Raw genomic sequence first — 14,458 nt, 5'->3', positions numbered from 1 at the left:
CAATACTTTTAAGTGTACAGGAATTCAATTTGTTTTTAAAAAGCATTATTGATTCTAAAAATTTAAAAAACTTTGAAATATTAACATGTGATTCGTACATTGAAATACGTGCTGGCTGGCTGGGGGGGGGGCTTATGTCCTAGTGTCCTAGTACTCTTCATGACTTCGGTAGGGTTAATCCCGGAGCTTGCTTAACGTGCATTGTGACTTACTTTTGCACAAGAACGAGGATATGTTTCGTATGTGTGGAGACCCCTTGGAAGTACGACACGTGCTTTTTGTGAAGTGGAACGCTGGCAAGTCTGCTGTCCCTTACTGGGGTGCTAAGGCTGCCACTGTGCTCAAGTCCACAAGGACTAGTACGGCAACGACATTGCTCACATTGCACGTGATAACGATGACTGGTTCGTGTTGTGGTTAACCATCCACAGGGGTACTGTACTGTACTCGTACTACCAAGGCAACTGCTGCTACCTCAAGGCCGAACTTTTTGATCGCGTCCCCCAAGAAAGGTATCACTTCGGGTGTCCTCACGGATTAGTCACTACATTCCATTTCTAAAGCTTCGTTTTCAATGTCCAATACATGTTGTTTGCTTTGCGTAGTACTACACTGTACTACTTACTACTCGTGTACTGTACAGGAACAAAACGTGGCTAACTATCTCGTTCTTGTTTTACCAGCTACAGTTCGAAACTAGTTGAGCACGCGATGTGTAAAGCCATAAACCAAGTCATTTGGTCGATTTGGATGGTTGCGCCTTCGATGCTGAACTAAGCTTACAGGAACTCCAAGTCTACTCAACCCACCCCCTCATACAGTACCAGTTGAACATGTACAGCATTGCAACCTGGTCTAGGATTACTAGTATCGATTAGAATGCTTTGGGCTTCGAGAGCACGAGATGCTGCAGTTTATGGGCTGAGAAGCGTCGAGGCCACCACGGGCCCAACACACTTGACTGAGGCTTAAACAACATGTGGTACTTGACATACGAGAACCCATACGCGCCCATAAACGAGATGGCCACGCCCAGCACATTAAGCCACGTCACGACTACGTCCGCAAACAAGGCGTAGCCAGCCCCGGTAGATGCCAAGTCTTTGATGTTGCCAGTTACAGACGTAGCCAGTGGAGACGTGCGAACCTAACCAACGATTACTTGAGATTTGAATAGCAGTCAGTGGTAACACATACAGTGCACACGTGAATAGCCACTTGGTACATCAAGCACACGATGCTCATGACGGCAAATAAGGCGCAGAACGACATGGGGTCGGCCAACGTTGAGAAGAAGTGCGCTACTTGAGCGCGCTCCAAATACACAGCCAACGGACCGCAGACAACCACGCCCACGGTACTGTGCACATACACTAGCGTGAGAGGAGCGAGGGTCGACTGTTTGGCCAGAATTAAGTTGAGGGCGGTGCAGCAGTTCTGCGCTAGCACGAGGACGTAGCTACAAGGTGAATATGTTTGGACAGATGAGTTGATAGGCATGTGACTAAGGCACAGTACCCGTAGCCATCGTAGGTGGCATCGTTGAACCCAGCTATGACACTACCAATTGCAGCAACTACACAGCCAAGACGGCCACACATGTAAATGAGTGGAGTTGGTTTCTGATGGCATGATGATGAGTGAATAGGAGTTGGTTGTGTGTACGTAGAAGGGATGCTTTCATGGCATCAGGAATGGCTTCGTGGCGCCACATGATTTCCAAGAGCATGACTTTGAACGTCGTGAGTCGACGGAGGACGAGGTACCTAACGGAGATATCGCAAGGTTAGGTTGACAGAGTGATTGAACGTGGCGTACATGGGCATGTTGACGAGACCCATGCACACAAAGCCAACGATGTTGTTGATGGAATGCAGTGCCGCCATGGGTAAAGCCGTTTGAAAGAAGCAGGCGGCAGACATGGCTGGAAGTGTGATCACGCGGAGCTTGTGCGCGGATGTAAGCGTCACGACTGTGAAGAGGTGCTGGATAGCCGCCAGCGAGTACACGCAGTTCCACTTGTACGTCGTGATGATGGTTTTGGTAAAGATGTTCATGCTCAGTGACAGGCATAGGTACACTGCGCACGGCCATAGCGCATGGAACAGTGTCTTGATCCCCACATCTACTGGTGCGTGGGATGTCATTTCTGTACATGCATTGTTGTTGAAGCGAGCGTTCCTTCTAGATTTCACGTGATACTCTACTGTGATTGGTTGTTGAATCCGATTAATCACCAATCCTGACCATGTAAACCATCGAGACATTCATTGGCCACTGCTGGATCTTCAAAGGTCACGATCCGAAGTCCTAGAACTTGAGGCTTGCTTATACTAGTAGTTAGTTCAATCCTAGCCACCACTTGCATCACAACATACTGTATCCAACTTCCGATGCCACTGAAGTTTCGAAGTCATATTGATAGCATGTCTGGTCAGACTTAACATTTCGAGCGAAGTACTTCGAGGCAACTACAATACTGCATGCTCCAAGCCCCAGAGTCTAATGCTCGATATACACCCTTTGACTTCACGCCGCTGGGAGCGGTCTGTGGCCTCTTGTCCACTTCGTACAAACGATGCATGATCTCAATGTACCTGAATTAGCCTTCACAAAGGAGCGACGAACTAAACCTTGGCTGTTGATTGAAAAAACCTCTATGAATCTATGTAATCCTCCAGAACTCGATACGCCTATTTGGGCATTATTACGCCAATCAATCCATCACATTGACCGCGGCGCGCTAACAATGGCAAGGAAGCCAGCGAAGTCTTCTTCACCGTCGTCGCGAGTGCCGATCGTGAGTGTGGCGCCGATGGTGGACGTGACAGATCGTCACTTCCGGTCGTTGATTCGCATCATGACGAAGCGGACGTTGCTGTACACGCCCATGTTCCTCGCGCGTCGCGTGGCGCAGCGCAAGCGGCATGAAGTGGCTCAGATGCTTCTGTTTCGACCGGAGGAGTTGCCGCTGGCCGTGCAACTCGGCGGTAACGACGTCCGTCACATCATGGGCGCGGCTCGAAAGTGCCAAGACGCAGGCTTCAGTGAGATCAACCTGAACCTCGGATGTCCGGCCGGCACCGCGCAAGAGCGCAACTTTGGCGCGACGCTGATGAAACCCCCCCACGACAAGATCACGCACCTCGTCAGGACCATGACATCCCAGCTGGACACGCCCGTGTCCGTCAAGGTCCGCATCGGCGTCGACTCGCATGACGACTACCCGTTCTTCCGCGACTTCATCGGCCGACTGCATGCGCAAGGAGGGTGCAACCGATTTGTAGTCCACGCGCGGAAGGCGCTTCTGGACGGCATCAGCACTCGGCAGAATCGGCTGGACGAGCTCGTGCCGCTGCGCCATGAATGGGTGTATCGACTCAAGCAAGAGATGCCGCATGTCCACATTGAAATCAACGGCGGCATCAAATCCATCGACGACATGCAAACACATTTAGCCCACCCTTGTGGCCTCGACGGTACAGTGTCACATATATACACTCAAGCGCGATGTATATATATATATATATATATATATATATATATATGTTTGTGATTGATTTCTTGACGAGTTATGGATGATACTACTGTACCAACGTTGTCGCAGAGGACTCGACCACATTCATGTATGTCGAGCTGTTGTTTGTATGGCGATTGCACGGAAAGATAATAAAAATATGTTTTTGGCTTTATATATATATATATATATATATGGGCGTTGAAGTGGAATACCGTACGACTTATATAGGCGTGATGATGGGGCGACTGGCACGAGATGATCCGTTTGCATTCACCAACATCGACGCGAGTTTATTTGGCGATGCACATATATGGAAGCATTTGTCTCCGCTAGAAGGCCGCATGGAGGTAAGCCCTACTACTAGTACTACTAGTAATACTACTACTACATCCCTGTCAAGTTTCGGTTCAAACCGACTAGGAGGCTATTTGTTTGTGAAACAACTGCATTGGTGATTTTTAATATTGTCTCCATATTTCTCCAAAATTTGGTTCACTTTTAGGTTGATTCGTCAACTCTATCAATCGATATTCTTTGTCCTTACATTTGTATATACTACAATATAAAAATATCACACTACTTGAAGTCATACACTACTTCGGTGTTGGCTTCAAACTGGATTGGCTAATTGATTCGTGATGTCTGGGTTTTGATTGGTCGATATATTGTCTGTCGATTTGGCCAATATTTCGAATCGACAATATGCCAAAATATATTGGTAGGTGCTTCGGCAATACGCTGAATATGCACTGGCCGAGCAAGATCAAGGCGTCGAATCTCGACGGGAGATGCTCCTACGACCAACCAACCAACTGTTTCAAGGGCTTCCCGTAGAAAAGCGAGTGTTTGCTTCGCTACTGCGGAGCCCGTCGGCTGCAGATCGACCGCAAATGTTTGGCCAAGAACTGCTCCAAGTGCTACAACAACTGCCAGCTGCGGTCGACTCGGAGCGGAAACACATGGCAACGCAGAAAAGGTGGTCCCCTCGATATCAACAACAACCACCAGATACCCCCCAGAAACGGGCGATCAAGGCCATCCAATCGCCGTTTCCAGCTTGGGCCAAGAAAAAGAAACCGAATAAGTGAAAGACATGTTCCCAAGCGCCCAATTTCGCGGTTCAAATAGAATGTTTTGGTCGAAAGTTATGTAATCGTCCAATTTAAAGAGCAAAAATAAATGATTTCTTGCTCTGTTCCAGGTTACTGCCGACATTTACTTTGGACACACACACAATCGAGCCCTCACTCAATTTGGGCGAATGATACTTTGGGAATTGCATGAATTTTCGCAAAAGATTGGTTTCTAATCAGCGCTTAAAGCAATTGTAAGCCAATGAAATGTCACAAATGTAAGAATTACAGCCAATGAAATGCAAATGTCGCCAGTACCTTGGAACATGCGAATTTTGAAATGTCGGCAGTAACCTGGAACAGAGCAAGTACTACGTAGCCAATCAATAATCCCTAGAATAGCCAACCTAACCGCCCAAACAAGAGGCAAAAACGGGAATTTTTCAAAGATATACGTAGCGTAAAACGATTTACACGTTGAACATTCGACCGCTTGTGTTTACGTGTACTTTTGCTAAATAGGCGAGAATCTCAATGCAGCACACTGTCCATAGAGTTAGTTGGTCGTCGCTGCTGCAAGTACATAGACCCAATGACCACGGGTCTGTCTACCACGCATACAGTACATATACAAGGATACCGCATATTGACGATTCATTCTGCACTGATCGGCTATTACTGTATGTATGGCTAGCCACGTGAAGCGCATTGGTGGATATACATGGGGGCAACGTCATGGAGCGGTGGATTCTGGGCTCGGCCCACTCTACTCGGTACTGGGTCCTTCCTGTAACACAGCAGTATGGGCATCACACAAAGTGTTTTCGCCGTGTTTGAACAGTAGCACAGAGTGGCTACGAGTCCAATATTATTGTTTTGCCTTTTGGTTAATGTTGTTGATGAGTAAGTGTCTCGGGGTCGCAGTGAGGGCCATGTATTTCGGTTACTATGTATTAAGTACGATGTATTAATTCCGTACTAGTAGTACTACGAAGAATAAATTGCTATCCTCGTACTAATAATTGTAATTATTAAAATAATATATTACCTCGAAATCAAGACCTATGTATGTTGTTGGCTTATATCGGTGCTATCAAACCATCTCAAAACACATGGAGCATCTCTACCATCAAGCGTGGGAAGTAGTACCGTACCCTCGGATTCCATGTATGTATATTATATATATATACAGTACTACTTACTATACGAACTACTACAGTCTACGTGAGCACTCAACTCCATGTGTCCCAATATATATATATATATATATACATTCTACTCCGTCCCAAATTATCTCGACGTTTCACCTCACGTTTTGCCTGAAAAATCAATTTTATTACGAGGATTTATATATAATTAATATTTCGTATTCTATACTAGTACTATTGATTCGTAGTACTACTAATAGTTTGCATTATCGTATATGTATTCCCGTGACAATCTGTCTCTCTTTCCATATAAGACTTAGAGGTGGTACAAGTTGTCATCGAATAGTAGTATTATATCTATCCTGGGGATGCAACCAGTGTCACACATTACGCCGTCACATCGTCATCCACGTCGTCGTCGTCGTCGTCCAATCCGCTTTCCGAACTCAATTCAAACCGACACTCGCCGTCCACGCTGCGTTCCAAAGGCGATGATGCCAACGGCGATGATGCACCTACTTATATATATATATATACACCTAGCTGTTTGTGTCATGGCTTTATATATTCATACCTTGGTCCGACAGCATGTCCTCCATGTCGTCGTCGTCGTCGATCGCATCAGCAGCTACCGACACGCTGTCGAAGTCCACGGAAGGCGGCGGCGATGACACCAGTCCCATGGTCATGGCGCGATGGAGGGATGGACGACGGGGCGACGACGGCGGGTGGAAGGATGTGCTGTCTATAGCCGTCTGGCGCCGCATCGCGTGCTGTTTCTTCGGGGACGACGACGACGGACGGAGCTATATATATATATATATTATATATAACCATGAATAATAATCCGCCAAAGGTAGAACAAATGTATTTATTTCGATGATCGGATGTATGTATGCAACTAGCTAGCGATACGTGTTGAAATATATTTTCAAAGTATATATATATTATATTTATGGCATATATAAAATATGCCACTCAGCATGATGAACATCCAATTGATAACGTTGCAATACCAATGATATCAGGTATTACAACACAAACTACCCTCAACCACGAGAAGGATAGATGCTACCCTCACGCTGCATATATATATATATATATTCTCGTCCATATTTCGCATATATCCCATCACATCTAATCATATATATATATATACAAAAATCTCTCGATCAACAGATAGTTCTTGTTAGACCACGACGTACCCGTGTCGCCTTTCGATTGGCCAACGTCGCCCGCGTCGATGCATCGTACACAACACTCATCGAACCTACCATTCCCATCAAAAGCTGATTTCAATACAAATATATATTCCACATCCCAATACAATATATATCATTTTCGTACCTTTGGCAAACGGAGACGTGGGCGACGCCGGAGCAAGCCACGACCGTGAGCGTTCATTCCGACGCCAGCGCAATTTCATCTCGGCCACGGTGCTTTCAAACGTCACGTCCGGGTTGGTCCCGTCTAGAAAGTGCGGCGCAGGCAACTCTACCAGGAGAAACAAATATATCACACACTCCAAATGTCGTCCCCTTTTGCTTTATATTTTACCGTCGTACCTTCAAATGGACTTGGCAGACTCGCCCGCCACAGCGCCACCCGCTGGATCGCCGTTGACAGTTGCTCCGAATTGTCCTAGTTGTGGACTGTAATGAAAATATGGACAATATCTTTTATATTGGAAAAATGATATTTCAAATATTAATATGGACAATATCTTTCATATTTATCATATCCAATATTAGACGACTTTACAAGGAACTACTGTAGTACATTTACTAATCAAAACAACTTGACGCAGGTCCGCCAATCAAAACAACACAAAACACATGGAACACAAGGCTAAATATACAGACGATAGAAATAACCAAGATTGACATATATATATATATTAATGTTGTCCTTATATATATTAATGTTGTCATCATATATATATTAATGTTGTCCTTATATATATATATATATAAATGTTGTCCTTATATATATATATATAAATGTTGTTATTATATATATATATATAAATGTTGTTATTATATATATATATATATATATATATATATATATAGATTCGTACGTCGTCCGTGGTTGGTTGCGTTTTGTCCCGTAGACTCAAGAGACTGCCCACGACAGTCGTCTGCTCGTCCTCTTCCTCCACGCCATGCCATCCCCCGTCTCGAACATCGTCCGCCTTGTCTTCATCGCTCGACGAACTATCCATAAATATATATATATATTTTTTTTTTCTAAAGAAATACCTGTCATCATGCAAGGGACACTGGTCCGACATGGTTTGTTCGGCGAGCAATCGACGTAATAGCAGTCGCTTGGACACGCGCTGTTTGATCAATGGCCGCATTGCCTTGCGCACCTACACAAAAATAGAAATATATTGATATATATATATTGACAAAATATGTTATTCCTTCCTGCATCCAACCCGATTTATAACCTATTTCATCGTAGTATCGTGTCCAATAACAACAAACATACACTGGTATATCCCTCAAAAGTTTGTTTATATATCAAATAGCCATATATATAATAGTCGAAAGTAAACTACGATTGCAATATACACTGAAGTTTCATGTCGTGTGCACATAAAGAGACAAATATATATATATATATTAATAATACCCACGTTAAACTAGAAAAGTCCAGATCACCATTAGATACACTATAACCAATATGATATACATGGCCATATAACTATTAATCATAGATATCAAAGGATAATATGAATATATGATGAAGTAGTCCAATTATAGTACCCCTTTGCTAGACCAGGCCTTCTTGATTGCATTTTCATGCTCTCTTGACAAGAGCACGAATTTGCCCGTTGCGCCGTCCACCATGCTTTCGCCTAGATACAACATTATATATAAATATATATATGTAAATACAGAACAAAATACGTATATATATATATATATATTTATATCCATAACACTAGGCGACACACTCGAGGACCATCTACTTACATTTCTACCCACAAACAACAACCTTGAAATGTCAAACAATACCCGAATGACATATGCACGTCAAAAATCACGTCAACAACAATACAATAGCCAAGTATAGTGCACAATATAGACGACTAGTCAACTATATATATATATATCGAAATCTACCTCGATACACAACCAAATATACATGTAGAAGAATCACAAGAATTGAGCCAATGGGATACAGTATTACAGCACACCATTGTCCACATGATATTGAATTAGTGTGTGATGCTTGAATTAGTGTGATATCGAGCAAATACATATATATATATATATATATATATACCTCGCATTTGCTTGCGCAGCGCTCGAATGAGCGTAGTCTGGATCGTGACAAGGGATCGGTCGACGTTGGTGTTGTCCACCTTGGGGATAAGGAATTTATCGGCATTTTTGCACAAATGGCGCTGGATAATGCGAATATTATCGAAATATTTGATATATTTGTTCTCTTGGGGGTCCACCGTCATGTGCTTGGCGCGCACGGCAAACCTACCCACACACACACAACGTAAAACAAAAACAGTGTTAACGCATCCACCGCACGATACCGCTCGCGATGTTTGGTTTCGTTGGAGATGTAAATCACAAACGGAATGCAATTCGGATGCCGACGCACAAGCTCGGCCATTTGCTCCGTGTTCAAGTGCACGCCTACGATATACACACATATATATATATATATATATTTCCTTGATTCGACCAGAATCGAATATATATATATCCATCAACATACAGGCCCACCACGTCTACAAAAAAGTCCACCAAAAACATCCTTTCACGTCCAAAAACTTCGACGTTTTCGACCAAAATTCGACGTATTTTCGTCCAAAATTCGACGTATTTTCGTTCAAAACTCAACGTTTTTGTCCAAAATCGTGCCAAATGGTCCAAAATTAGCACTGTTTTGACGAAAATGTCAAATTGAGGGGGGGGGGTACCTTCAACCACTAGGCTTTGCTTGCGCTTTTCAAACATGGTGAGCACCAAGTCGAGCTTCTCGAGGACGGCGTCGCTCTGGAGGGTGTACCCCTTGAGCACCTTGCGCTTATGCAGGCGCTTGTCCGACATGATAGTGTTCATGTCGCCGGTGGCGATGGTCGCGAGTTCGTCGACTTGTGCGGGGGTGAGCGCGTCCCCTGCTTGGTACGTGGACGTGAAAGCGCACGGGTGTTGTTCCTTGGTCATGAACGCGCGAGAGATGTGTCGTACCGAATCGGTCGGCAGCACCTACGTACCGTCAATCGTCTAGGAAAGGACGAGGAAGAAGAGATAAGACGACGTACGGTGGTGAGACGAAGACGAGACGCCAAGAGAGACGCGAGCGTGGACTTGCCGGTCCCGGACGTCCCGCCCAACAATACGACGAACGACGTGTTGCGCTGGGTGATCTCCTTGGCCAGGTCGAAATCCAACAAGTGCGTCGGCTTGGTGTACTCGAGTTTGGCCAATTCAGCGTACACACACTGCTGGAGGGTCTGAAACGTCCACGGAAGTGCCGTCACCGCAGAAGCCTCCACATGCGCATGATAATGTGCAAACACGAGACCCGTCACTGTGATCGCATCGTTCCGGCGACATCCCATGAGGGTCAACGTTTCCTGAAGACGATACCGTGTATACTCCTCCGTCGTTTTCGTTCCCCCGCTCCCAGTCCCATGAGCGGCGTACATCTTCTCCATGGGGTCACTGGAGTCCGCCTGCCACTCATGCTGCATGTCCATCGCACTGTCGTCGGTCGTCCTGGCCGAAACACACAATTGGATCCACTCCGGATACGATTTATCCGGATGAAACTACGACCCATAACACCAACAAAAGGTTGAATCATACACTATTTAGCACGATTGAGTTCCTATTTGGTGTGGCAATACACTAATTCGTGTTGGATAACACTATTTCTTGCTATATGCGTTTCTCCATTTCCGTGGCAATCGTGATGTTGTACGTGGGTCGGTTCCAGTCGGTCTCGATCGTGTCTGGGTTGTACGCGCCCGGCCCCTGCACCAACAAGAGCTTGTGAGTCACCACACGAGAAGAGCATGGAGATCTTCGTACCAGGTTGGCCAGCGGCGCCAGCTTGCTCTTGAAGCGCGGCTCCTACGACGGTCGACGACCGTGGATGAGGTCGTCATCATCATCACCCTCGCATGCTCGTCAATGAATACCGTCGACACAAACACGTCTTTCCGCTGCGTGGTGGGTTTCGCGCTCTTCAACATCGAGTCGGGCGCTGCATATGACCCCGGTCCCTAGTTACGCGCCATCCGACATGTGACATCGATCCATTCACGTTCGCTCAAGACTCGAATCGTACCGGCATCGCGGCGCTCTTCTTGTCCAAAGCGCTCCCTCGATCCAAGTGCGACGCGAACACGGCCTTTCCACCAGGCTTGTCCCACGTCATGGCAACCTAAGCAAAACCACGAATACACATGTTGCCTGCGAATATTTGGTTCGAAGCATCCTCCTCTTTCCGTCCAACCAACCTCATAGTCTCCTGGGCACGGCACTGCGTCCTTCGTCGCAGGGTTCTGAAACCGACTCGTCGCCGACGCAAACGCCGAGCTCTTGACAGGGACACCCCCTTTGTCATCTATATCGTACACATGAAGTGTTCATGTGGATCGTGTTGATGAGGTGTGAACCTTGTTGGTTGCTTGGTCGAGGGGGAGATGACTCGAGCACGGACTGCAGCACCGACGCAGGCATCGGGCTTTCAAATCGCTTGGTCGTTGAGCCAAATACCCCCGTGCGTCCACTCTACCAGTGTCAGAGTCACCATGTATATTGCCATCACTATATTCAAAAGTCATACTGGTATATAGCACCATGTATGGGTATCGTCATTTTATAGGGCTTCGTTGACACCAATGTCGTCACCATCACCCCATGATTATCATCACGATATTCGTGGCCCCCGTTGTCATATCATAGTCGGAAATGGCGAATGACCAAATGTAACGTTACTCAAATTAGTGTGTGAATTAAATTAGTATGATATCACTCGCCACAGAACACCTTGTTACATACAAATTTCAGTAGAAAGAATCGATCGATAGATTTGGCGATTCTGCACAAAAGTCCAAATTTGGGGTATTGTCGATTTGATACAAATTTGGGAGGGGGTGCAATCGAATCGCGCTGACCAAAGACCAAACCGATCCACAATCGATCTGATTGGTTGAATTTTCATTGAGAAGGTTTTGATTGGCTAATAATGTTGAGCTCATCTGAGGTAGCCAATCAAATCGATTTAAATTCCAACGACACAACACGAAATTTTACTCGAAAGCACAATAAAAAGACACAATACTCATACTTCAAGGTTATGACAGACATATCATGGGCACACGTATCGTTATTGCCACCATTGTCATCAACATCATGGTACTCATACATCGTCGTCACGGTTGTCGTCACCGTTTACTTTCTTACCACTCGATGCTGAAGTTCTTCGACCAGTCCAGATGCGTGGTACGTCCCTGGACCCACGTCACACATTTCCCTAGCTAGACTCGTATCGACAAAGCGTTTATTGGTGGACGTGAACCCAATGTTGTGCTGGTTTCGGTGGTGGCTTTGGCTTTTGAACGGGGTGGACGTTGAAGATGGACACGGGGACGACGAGCCCCATTTCTTGACCGCGTCGAACCGTGACGTGGTGCTGCCAAAGAACTGCAAATGCTCGGGCTTTTTCGCGTTTTGGCCCAACGGTGTCGCAGCGGCGTTGTAGCTGCCTGGTCCGGGCACAGCCGACGACGCCGTTCTTCGTGTCATGGGGTTCGTCGCCCGCTCTCTGGTTAGAGTCGACTTGAACACGGCGCTTTGTACTGCAGCGTGATGATCGTGGTCTTCTGGGTGGTAGAACCCAGGTCCGGGCGCACTGGCAGCTTTAGGCTTTTGGTCGCGGCTGGTCTTGCTCTTGGCAAAACTCGTCGCCCGGGTACATGCTAACCGATGGATCGCTGTCAACGGATCATACTCCCCCGGCCCAGACACATCGTTGGCACAACCGCTAAACAAAAACCCGAACAAGTGAATCATAATACCAGAGAAAATTGACTTGTAAAGTGTGGGGAACACGTAGAAAGGGCGCGATGTACAGTACCTGTGGCCTGTTCTCGTCGGGTGTTGGAGTATCATCTGGCCTTTCGGGCCTTCTTCGTAGCCAAAGCTCTGCGCGACGTTTGGAATCGACGGCGCTGTGGGCACCCGCACCCACTTGATCCCCCCGCCATTGTGCTTATTCGTCGTGGTATGGTCGCTCTGGCTTCGCCGCCTACATACATCGCCGACAGTCACAAACCAATCCTGTTTCCCCTTGACGTAATTTTTCTATCGTACATGGACGATGCTGCTGCTTTGGCGGCGGACGCGGCTTTAGACTTCTTGAATGCAGATGGGTGCGCGGCGGCGTACGCGCCAGGTCCTGGCGCCGCAGACGCAGACTTAAACTTGGTGCGTTCCGTGCTTGACTTGAACATGCTGCTCACGGGCTCGCCCCGTGGGACCGAGTACGCTGCGGGACTTGTGGTGGCGTACGCGCCTGGACCGGGGGTGTGCAGCGGCAGTTCGGGGTACGCGTCTTTGAGCCCAGATGACCCAAATGCGGCGAAGCTCGGCTTGGGGGGTTTCGATGATGACCCCCCCCCTATGGCGGTGTTGTAGCTACCAGGACCGATCGCCGCCGTCGTGGCGTGCCCGACCCCCGGGGGATTCTGGCTCCTCGACGTGCGGCTGCACCATGCCATACTCGACAGGGATGGGACGAACGAGATATCCAATGGCGCCACCGGAAACTAAAATTAGATTTTGTATATTATCACGAAAGGGATAAACTGGTCTACTGTCCGTAGGAGGAAGGAGGCTATCGCAGGTATTGTCCTTTTACCCCAAATTTGGACTTTTGTGCTGATTCGCCAAATCTATCGATTGATTCTTTGTCCTGCCTTTTGTATTGTGTGTTCTACTCATAGTTTCCTCCAGGAGTTTTGTTGAATCAACTGCCGAACAATTCGAATTTTCATATACTGACTCCGACGGATGAAATCGCCAACTAATCGAGCAAAGGAGTATGATTGGCTACAAAGAATGAAGGTTGCAATATGATTGGCTAAAAAGATTGATTGATGCATTGCAGTCACAAATACTGTATACCGCTTCACTGTCAACTGAGTTATAAAGATCGTACGAATTTCAGTCACACACTAATTCGATGTTGCATTGGTCGAATAGTGGATTTGATTGGCTACTTGATTCGTGTTCTGGTTTTTGATTGGTCGTATATCGATTGTCTGCCGATTTCGTGCTGCTTGTGAGAGAAATCAATAGGCGTGAGCACACACATTATGAATGGGAGAATACAAACTCCTAGACTTTGGAGGAAATCACTTAACGTCATACTGTAACGCGAGCAAAATACATTCAGGCTTTCCGCCACACATTTTCAATCTTTATGGACGATCCCGCTTGGACCTCGTCATGATGTTATGGTCGTTGTTATGGTAGCAGTATATGACGCTGGTGCTGCTTTGGCCGTCGCCGCCTTACGATACGTATGCTATGCTATACTTCGACGACGGCGAATAATCTCTCTCGTATCTCAGCATGCATAACTTGTCCACGTATGTATCAAGTGCATTGTCTTCAACGCAACGCACTTGGCGGTGCAAGGCAACCAGGTTCATAGATATGTCTGGGATA

The 14,458-nt window shown here is 46.4% G+C and overlaps 4 protein-coding genes across 7 annotated transcripts; 1 reads left to right on the top strand and 3 right to left on the bottom strand.

The window, feature by feature from the left end:
* Positions 1 to 816: 816 nt before the first annotated feature.
* H257_14697 (hypothetical protein) lies at positions 817 to 2,180 on the bottom strand. Its single transcript, XM_009842592.1, has 5 exons — positions 1,819 to 2,180; positions 1,666 to 1,766; positions 1,519 to 1,576; positions 1,198 to 1,459; positions 817 to 1,147 (listed from the first exon to the last, which is right to left on the bottom strand). The coding sequence occupies exons 1-5, from the start codon at positions 2,145 to 2,147 to the stop codon at positions 875 to 877; spliced, it is 1,023 nt and encodes a 340-aa protein (XP_009840894.1). The 5' UTR covers positions 2,148 to 2,180; the 3' UTR covers positions 817 to 874.
* Positions 2,181 to 2,710: 530 nt separating this feature from the next.
* H257_14696 (hypothetical protein) lies at positions 2,711 to 4,693 on the top strand. The gene is made up of 3 exons (XM_009842591.1): positions 2,711 to 3,479; positions 3,749 to 3,867; positions 4,243 to 4,693. The coding sequence occupies exons 1-3, from the start codon at positions 2,750 to 2,752 to the stop codon at positions 4,606 to 4,608; spliced, it is 1,215 nt and encodes a 404-aa protein (XP_009840893.1). The 5' UTR covers positions 2,711 to 2,749; the 3' UTR covers positions 4,609 to 4,693.
* A 1,371-nt stretch (positions 4,694 to 6,064) lies between these two features.
* On the bottom strand, positions 6,065 to 10,476 carry H257_14695 (the record flags this gene model as incomplete). 2 transcript variants are annotated; one of them, XM_009842589.1, is made up of 12 exons in its annotated part: positions 6,065 to 6,256; positions 6,316 to 6,547; positions 6,947 to 7,011; positions 7,089 to 7,235; positions 7,307 to 7,382; positions 7,822 to 7,957; positions 8,003 to 8,115; positions 8,516 to 8,607; positions 9,039 to 9,244; positions 9,304 to 9,406; positions 9,694 to 9,982; positions 10,039 to 10,476. In XM_009842589.1, the coding sequence occupies 12 exons, from the start codon at positions 10,474 to 10,476 to the stop codon at positions 6,129 to 6,131; spliced, it is 2,025 nt and encodes a 674-aa protein (XP_009840891.1). In that variant the 3' UTR covers positions 6,065 to 6,128. The 2 variants fall into 2 exon arrangements, with proteins under 2 accessions (XP_009840891.1, XP_009840892.1); XM_009842590.1 differs by having other exon boundaries at positions 6,065 to 6,547.
* A 97-nt stretch (positions 10,477 to 10,573) lies between these two features.
* H257_14694 (hypothetical protein) lies at positions 10,574 to 13,545 on the bottom strand. 3 transcript variants are annotated; one of them, XM_009842588.1, is made up of 9 exons: positions 13,100 to 13,545; positions 12,864 to 13,034; positions 12,191 to 12,770; positions 11,401 to 11,515; positions 11,242 to 11,348; positions 11,070 to 11,165; positions 10,921 to 11,004; positions 10,811 to 10,852; positions 10,574 to 10,753 (listed from the first exon to the last, which is right to left on the bottom strand). In XM_009842588.1, exons 1-9 carry the CDS (start codon positions 13,504 to 13,506, stop codon positions 10,658 to 10,660), a joined length of 1,698 nt encoding a protein of 565 aa, XP_009840890.1. In that variant the 5' UTR covers positions 13,507 to 13,545; the 3' UTR covers positions 10,574 to 10,657. The 3 variants fall into 3 exon arrangements, with proteins under 3 accessions (XP_009840890.1, XP_009840888.1, XP_009840889.1); XM_009842586.1 differs by having other exon boundaries at positions 10,811 to 11,004; XM_009842587.1 differs by having other exon boundaries at positions 10,574 to 11,004.
* Between the last annotated feature and the right edge of the window lie 913 nt (positions 13,546 to 14,458).

This window comes from Aphanomyces astaci (genome assembly GCF_000520075.1).
Source record: "Aphanomyces astaci strain APO3 unplaced genomic scaffold supercont1.60, whole genome shotgun sequence".
Taxonomy (NCBI): domain Eukaryota; phylum Oomycota; class Saprolegniomycetes; order Saprolegniales; family Verrucalvaceae; genus Aphanomyces; species Aphanomyces astaci.
The sequence above is the reverse complement of the archived record's forward strand: the minus strand, read 5'-3'. Positions and strand labels throughout refer to the sequence as shown.

Excerpts from the sequence above, each read along its gene's own strand:
- H257_14697 (XM_009842592.1), bottom strand. The coding sequence starts at position 2,147 with ATGACATCCCACGCACCAGTAGATGTGGGGATCAAGACACTGTTCCAT. Across the intron at positions 1,577-1,665 it reads CATGAAAGCATCCCTTCTAC|TTGCTGCAATTGGTAGTGTC; the intron begins GTACACACAACC and ends TTGGCTGTGTAG. Across the intron at positions 1,148-1,197 it reads TGGCTATTCACGTGTGCACT|GTTCGCACGTCTCCACTGGC; the intron begins GTATGTGTTACC and ends ATCGTTGGTTAG.
- H257_14696 (XM_009842591.1), top strand. The coding sequence starts at position 2,750 with ATGGCAAGGAAGCCAGCGAAGTCTTCTTCACCGTCGTCGCGAGTGCCG. Across the intron at positions 3,480-3,748 it reads CCACCCTTGTGGCCTCGACG|GCGTGATGATGGGGCGACTG; the intron begins GTACAGTGTCAC and ends CGACTTATATAG. Across the intron at positions 3,868-4,242 it reads CGCTAGAAGGCCGCATGGAG|GTGCTTCGGCAATACGCTGA; the intron begins GTAAGCCCTACT and ends ATATATTGGTAG.
- H257_14694 (XM_009842586.1), bottom strand. The coding sequence starts at position 13,506 with ATGGCATGGTGCAGCCGCACGTCGAGGAGCCAGAATCCCCCGGGGGTC. Across the intron at positions 13,035-13,099 it reads AAAGCAGCAGCATCGTCCAT|GCGGCGAAGCCAGAGCGACC; the intron begins GTACGATAGAAA and ends CGATGTATGTAG. Across the intron at positions 11,349-11,400 it reads TCGACCAAGCAACCAACAAG|ATGACAAAGGGGGTGTCCCT; the intron begins GTTCACACCTCA and ends TGTACGATATAG.